Source organism: Grammomys surdaster, unplaced genomic scaffold (assembly GCF_004785775.1).
Source record: "Grammomys surdaster isolate TR1022 unplaced genomic scaffold, NIH_TR_1.0 143, whole genome shotgun sequence".
Taxonomy (NCBI): domain Eukaryota; kingdom Metazoa; phylum Chordata; class Mammalia; order Rodentia; family Muridae; genus Grammomys; species Grammomys surdaster.
Window position 1 is genome coordinate 2,991,941 of NW_021604601.1, and position 6,154 is coordinate 2,998,094.

At 44.0% G+C, this 6,154-nt stretch overlaps 1 protein-coding gene across 1 annotated transcript in view; it reads left to right on the forward strand.

Annotated features, from left to right (window-relative positions):
* Positions 1 to 4,176, forward strand: part of Iyd (iodotyrosine deiodinase) — an 18,048-nt gene extending 13,872 nt beyond the window's left edge. The window contains exon 5 of the mRNA XM_028764370.1: positions 2,029 to 4,176. Within this exon, the coding sequence (XP_028620203.1) occupies positions 2,029 to 2,211 (183 nt within the window). The 3' untranslated portion in view covers positions 2,212 to 4,176. The remainder of the gene's footprint in view (positions 1 to 2,028) is intronic.
* The last annotated feature ends 1,978 nt before the right edge of the window (positions 4,177 to 6,154 follow it).

The window sequence follows — 6,154 nt, forward strand, 5'->3', positions numbered from 1 at the left end:
GTATGCTGCACACCCTGCTAGCTGCATTGCAGGTATGCTGCACACCCAGAGGCACAAGGGGGACAGGAGGACCACGAATGACTATAGCAGAAAGTTTCAGCCAAGTTTCCAACTGGGGGTCATTTGGGAATTGTTTACCTAGAGCTGAGTTCCTCAGAAAGGTAAGTCCAATGTGACAACAACCCCTGGAAACCTGGATTGGAACATGGTAACATGTTTCTGCAGGCTGAAATTCTCCCTGGAAACTCACTTGTAACAGCTCAGGGTCATAACAGCTCAGTCACTGCTGTGACTGCTTTCTTCCACAATAGCATGTAGGTTGAGCATCTAAGCAGCCATACGAGAAGAAAGCCAGAGGCTGAAAGTCTTACAGATGCACCCTCTTCATGTGTACACTCGCCTTTCGAGGCTGGCATGTTGATTAAACAGCCACCAGGCTCTTAGTGCCTTTTCTGAGAGGCTTACTGTACCGTGTTGTCTCAGAAAGATGGCCCTATGCTTACAAATGTTTCTTTTGAGATGCTTGAGCAACATGCATGTGAGATAGAGCAGGGGTGAGCTCTGCCTCACAAACCCCTGTGCCATCTCTGGGACACACTGGGGATCAGTTAACAGTTTATCTGGCGGAGACGTGGGTTCAGGTGAGGGATGAGTGAGAGATGCTAAATGTATAAATTTATGCAACAAACTATACTAAAGAGAGAAATGGCCTTGCTTGAAGGAAGAGTTAGTTCTATATGTATGTGTGCGTGTACATGTTTCTGTGTGTGTATGTGTGTGTGTGTGTGTGTTCACGCGCACGCGTGAGATTCCTCACTGCCTCAAAGAAAGATGTGGCTTGTATCTAACCCCATTCAGATACCTACCACTGCTTCTCAAACCATCTTGAAGAAGCTGGCTTTTGGTTTCTCTCCTTACAGTGTAGGCAGATAAATAGTGGTGACTCAGAGAGCAGAGACTGCCAGTGTCAGACCAGAGAGCACTACAGAAGAGATAGAGTTTGGGAGAAGCAGGACAAGCCAGCCTCCTTCCCATAGTGCTCTTGGCCTGTGAATAGGGCTAGTCAGGCTAGCTTTCCTGTTGAGCTTGCTGCCTTCTGTTTTCCCAGAATTCCAAGGTAGGTTATGACTGAGACATGAGAGAAAACTGCTCCTGGAGCCTGATCCCCTGCACAGTGACTCCCTGGGCTGGGCTCGCTGTGCCTAAAGCTCCTGGCCTTCCTCCTGGCTCAGGCTCCAAGGCAGTCAGGTGACTGGGGAAGCATGGATAAAAGGGGAAACAGCTAGGGACCTAGAGGGCACTCTATGTCTGTACAGATACATTTGTGTCTGCTTCCCCCGCAAGTGTCACCATGGCTCAATTTGTATTGCTTTAATATGAGTTCTGGGAGGTTGAACTCAGCCTTATGCTTACAAGGCAAGTGCTTTACTGACGGTGTGATCGCCTCAGGTATTACATGCTTTTTATGGATGATGGTGTGTGATGATGTGTGTAAGTCCTCAGGAGAGCCTGTAGCAACTCACTCCAGATCCCTGTAATTATATGGGTTCAAATGTTACTATTACGGCTATGAATAACTAGATATAGTGGGATAGGTAACTGGAATTCTGGGAAAAAACATCTGTCAGGAAAATTATAGTGGACTTAGGCTGAAGACCGTGCTGTTGGACTGCTATTGCTATTATGTCCGATAAAAGGTACAGACTATCCCCTAAAGCTAGAAGCTTATCTTCGTCATTCTTTAACAAAGCTTACATTCTTCAACCTTGTTTCCCTAAAGCAGCTATTCCCATTACTCCAGCACCACTGGAAAATAAGACGAATTTTTCTCCCAGATGTTTCCAGTTGATTGTCTAAATGAAGGCAGCAGGTTGAGAGGCACAGGCAAGGTTCTCAAGGTTCACAACACGTTACCTGAGCTGAAAGCTTCTTTGCTGCCTGGCATCAGGGTAAAATGAGATGACGCCAGGCAGGAAGAAGAGCTGTGGTTTTGTCTGACTTTAAAATGTTTGTTCTCTCTTGTTTCAGAATGTAGGGCTAGTGACAGTCACTACCACTCCCCTCAACTGTGGTCCTCGTCTGAGGGTGCTCCTGGGCCGCCCCTCATATGAGAAGCTGTTGGTGCTGCTTCCTGTGGGGTACCCCAGCAGAGATGCCACAGTGCCTGACTTCAAGCGGAAAACTCTGGACCAGATCATGGTGACAGTATAGTCAGCCAATCCAAGGAGATGCTGGGATGCTGGGATGCTAGGATGCTGGGATGCTGGGATGCTGGGATGCTGGGATGCCGGGACCAGCTTCTTTCCTCCTGAGTCTGCTGGCTCCTCTTGTTCTCTGAGTGAGGTCTTCTCCTGCAAATCAGTGTACAGGGAAGGCTGCTTTTCATGTAGTGATGCTTTCACAATTTCTAGAACTTTTAGTCTAGTAAGTAGTTTTTGATGGACTGTTTTAGTGGACATACAGGGCAAGAGGTTAAAAAGCACACACACCTTAACTTCTCTACAAAACTACAGATGATTTTTCATTTACTTATAAAAGTCATATGGAGAAGTCACACTAGAAAATTTGCTATAGTTACGAGAGTTACCTATACAATGATTTTTTAACTTAAATATTGACTAATCAAGTGATCTTTCTGCTTTCTGGTGGCATTGAGACTGAGAATGTGCTATTGAGACCTGTTCTTTCACTGAGGCTCATAAAGATTCTGCCAATCTTGAGTGAATAACCTTTAAAAAATTTGACAGTCACAGAACCAGAGAGGCATGTCCACATGCCATGGATGTAGCTGGCAATTATCTGAACTTGAGTTGCACGGGGTGTGTTGGAGCTGGCTTGTACTAGCACAGGGAGGATGGTGGTTAAATATTCTGAAATTATACAACAAAGTATTAAACTGTTTGTATTTTGAAATTGTTCATGATGAAGGTGTTTACGCCAAACGAATCAGCAACCACCGTAATGCAGTCTCAGCTCCACAGAGACACTGTTTGCCACACACAGAGCCTCCTTCCTGCTTGTTCTGATGGAACACACTTACTTGTTTCTCAGGCAACAGCAAAGCTATTTGGGACTGCCCTGGCTGCATGTGTCCAGATGGACTTGCCAGAGCTAGTCAGTCACCCATCCCCACCCATGTCCTCCCAAGGTCCTGGTGTATATGCCTTTGTTGTTGTGGTGGTGGTGGTGGTTGTGATTGTTGTGGTGGTAATTATGGTTGTTGTTGTTTGTGCTGTTCTCCATTCAGCTAGTCTACCCACTTCTTCATGTCACTACCATGACATCCTGCTCCTCCTCCTTACCTTTCTCTCCTTTTTTATCCTTTTTCTCCCTGTTCTCTCTCTTCTTTGCAACTCGCCTGGACCATTAATAAGAGAAAGCTGGCGCCACCTTGTGTCCGAGAGAAGGAAAGGCATTTCTTGGCTCTGAAATAGAATGAGAATTTGCAGAAAGCAACACCGTCAGCCTTGAGGTCCTTTGACATATCTAGAAGTCCCCAACATCTACACGTGTCTCCAGTTTTCTCTGTGTTTGATTTCCTTCCCTTTACCTGTGATAAGTATGTTCTCTGGTGCATTACTGAAATGGGGTTTCTTTTAATGCTATTGTGGCTTTGGTAGACTCTAACGGGCGGGAATGGAAACCTATCGCTGTACGTCTTACTGTCATATTGGACAAAGTTTCTCTGGCTTCCAAATATCAGAATAATAAACATACTTCCTTGTCACAGTATTAATAAACACACACACACACACACCACACCACACACACACACACACACACACACACACACACACACACACACACACTGCCTTTTCCTAAGGTCTGGAAACGGAACTTATAAAGTTCTTTGATGTGTTGTCATCTGTTCTATTGAGTGAAACTGAGGCACAAAAAGGACATCGTCCTCTTCATCGGGTCCCCACTAGCCTCCACAAAGGAGAGCAAAGGATGAGATGGAAAGGCAAGAGGGTTCCTCGTGTGACTGTTCAAGCATACAGCCAGTAGAGAGGATGGAGAAAGTGAAGAATTCCACAGGAACGGAGTGACTGACAGGTCTTCAAGCAAACAACATCATAGGGTTAGCTCATTATTTTCCAACCATTGTCCATAAAGATATGTGATCCTGGTTTTTCATGTACAAAAAAAAGAAAGTAAAATATATAGCTCCGGGAAGGTTTGTAGCAGATACCTTTGGGGGAATTTGGGACATAGTGACAATGGTGGTGATGTAGTAGATCGTGTGGTGGTGGTGGTGGTGATGATAGTGATGGTGGTGGTGGTGATGGTGGGAATGATAATGGTGGGTATTGGTGGTGATGATAGTGATGGTGGTGGTGGTGGTAGGAATGATAATGGTGGGTATTGGCAATGGTGGTAGTGGTGGTGGTGGTGGTGGTGGTGGTGGTGGTGGTGGTGACAATGATGGATAGTAGTGATGGTGGTGGTTGTTACTATCTAGGTATCTATGTGGGTTTGGTGTTGATAAATAGTCCATGTGTGAGTCATGACAAAGTACATAGAGACAAAGCACTTCATATACAACTTACTAGAAAAAAAACAAAGGAGGATGTGTGAGAGCACAAAGGCTCACTAGTGTCCTCCAATGATACGTTGGACATTTTTTTTTTGGCTGAAATATTTATGACTGGAAGAAACAATAAGTATCAGTAGACATTTTGCCTGAAAGGGTCAAGAAATGTAATGACAAATTTCCAGCTGCCTACGGAGTATCCCTCTGTGGGGTCAAATAGAATTATGAGATATAATACTGACAATCTACTCAGAAGTTTAAATGGTGAGAGGTTAGAACAAAGGTTGCACCAGCTCTGCCTCCATGATGTCTCCACCTCCCCCACTAAGACAAGGCAGAGTGGAGAGTGCAGCCAACATCCTTCTTCTGAGTGGCCTCAGCTAATGTGGAGAACGTGCTAGGGAGACTCATGAGGGGACAGTGTCCAAGCAGCAGCAGGGCAGCCAAGTTAGATGGAATATGAAATTCTACAATCCTATTTTGGGGGAGTTTCTAAAGAGACACAGGAAGGGGATTGGTGTGCATTACGACCTGAGAACCACAGTTCAGGATTAAATATGACAATATCAAAATATTTTTAAGGAAAGATGGATACATTTGGAACATGGATTCCAAAATGGCATCCTTCTAAAGACCACAGAATAGAAGCCATGTTGTAATAACCCCAAACAAGGCTTAGGATTCCTTAGCTCTGGGTCATAGGGAACCAAACACAGAGGTGATAAAAACCATCACATCCATGTTAAAGATACTTTGAGGCTAACTTTAGAAGACATTTTGTTATGTTGTTTTCCTCGTTAAAGTGCACAGGATCTTGAGGTAAAATGCAAAATTTATCTTTGAATTGTGATTTTTGGCAGAAATGTATAAGAAAACCTGACATAGCTCATTAACAAAATTATAACTTTACCAGAATTAGTAGAGATGCTTAGATAGATATAAATGCAAGGCCTGGAGGTACACACCTGTAATCACAGCTACTCAAGAGACTGATCCCAGAGAACCCTTAGGTTTGAGGCTAATCTAGGCAACAGTGAGACTCATCATCTAAAAAAAAATTTTAAAAAGTATACAAGAATGCTTGTATAATAATTGGCTGTAAACCATCATCATGTTAATTATTTGAAATGCTAAAAATTCAAATATAACGCATTTACACAAAGAGTTGGAAGATTTTTAAAAGATTTTAATTTATTTTGTGTATTGTGTCAGTCTGCATAGAGGTCTGTACATGTGTAAGTGCTGGTGCCTTCAAATTCCAGTACAAGGTGTCGGGCCCCAGAAGTTGGAGTTACAGGGAGTTGTGAGCCAACTGACATGCATGCTGGGAACTTGGATTCTCTAGAAAAGCAATAAGCACTTTTAATTGCTGAACTATGTCTCTAGACTCCCGCAGTTGGACATTTTTAAGAAATTTGAGATTTAACGGAATTTGTCTTGGTCAGTGTGTCAGTTTGAATAGGGTTAGCCCCCATAGCCTCATGTGTTTGAATGCTTGACCCACAAGGAATGACACTATTAGGAGGTATGGCCTTGTTGGAGGAAGTGAGTCATTGCGGGTGTTGGCTTGAGGTCTCTATACTCAAGCTCCACCTAGTGTGGAAGAGACCCTCCTCCTGG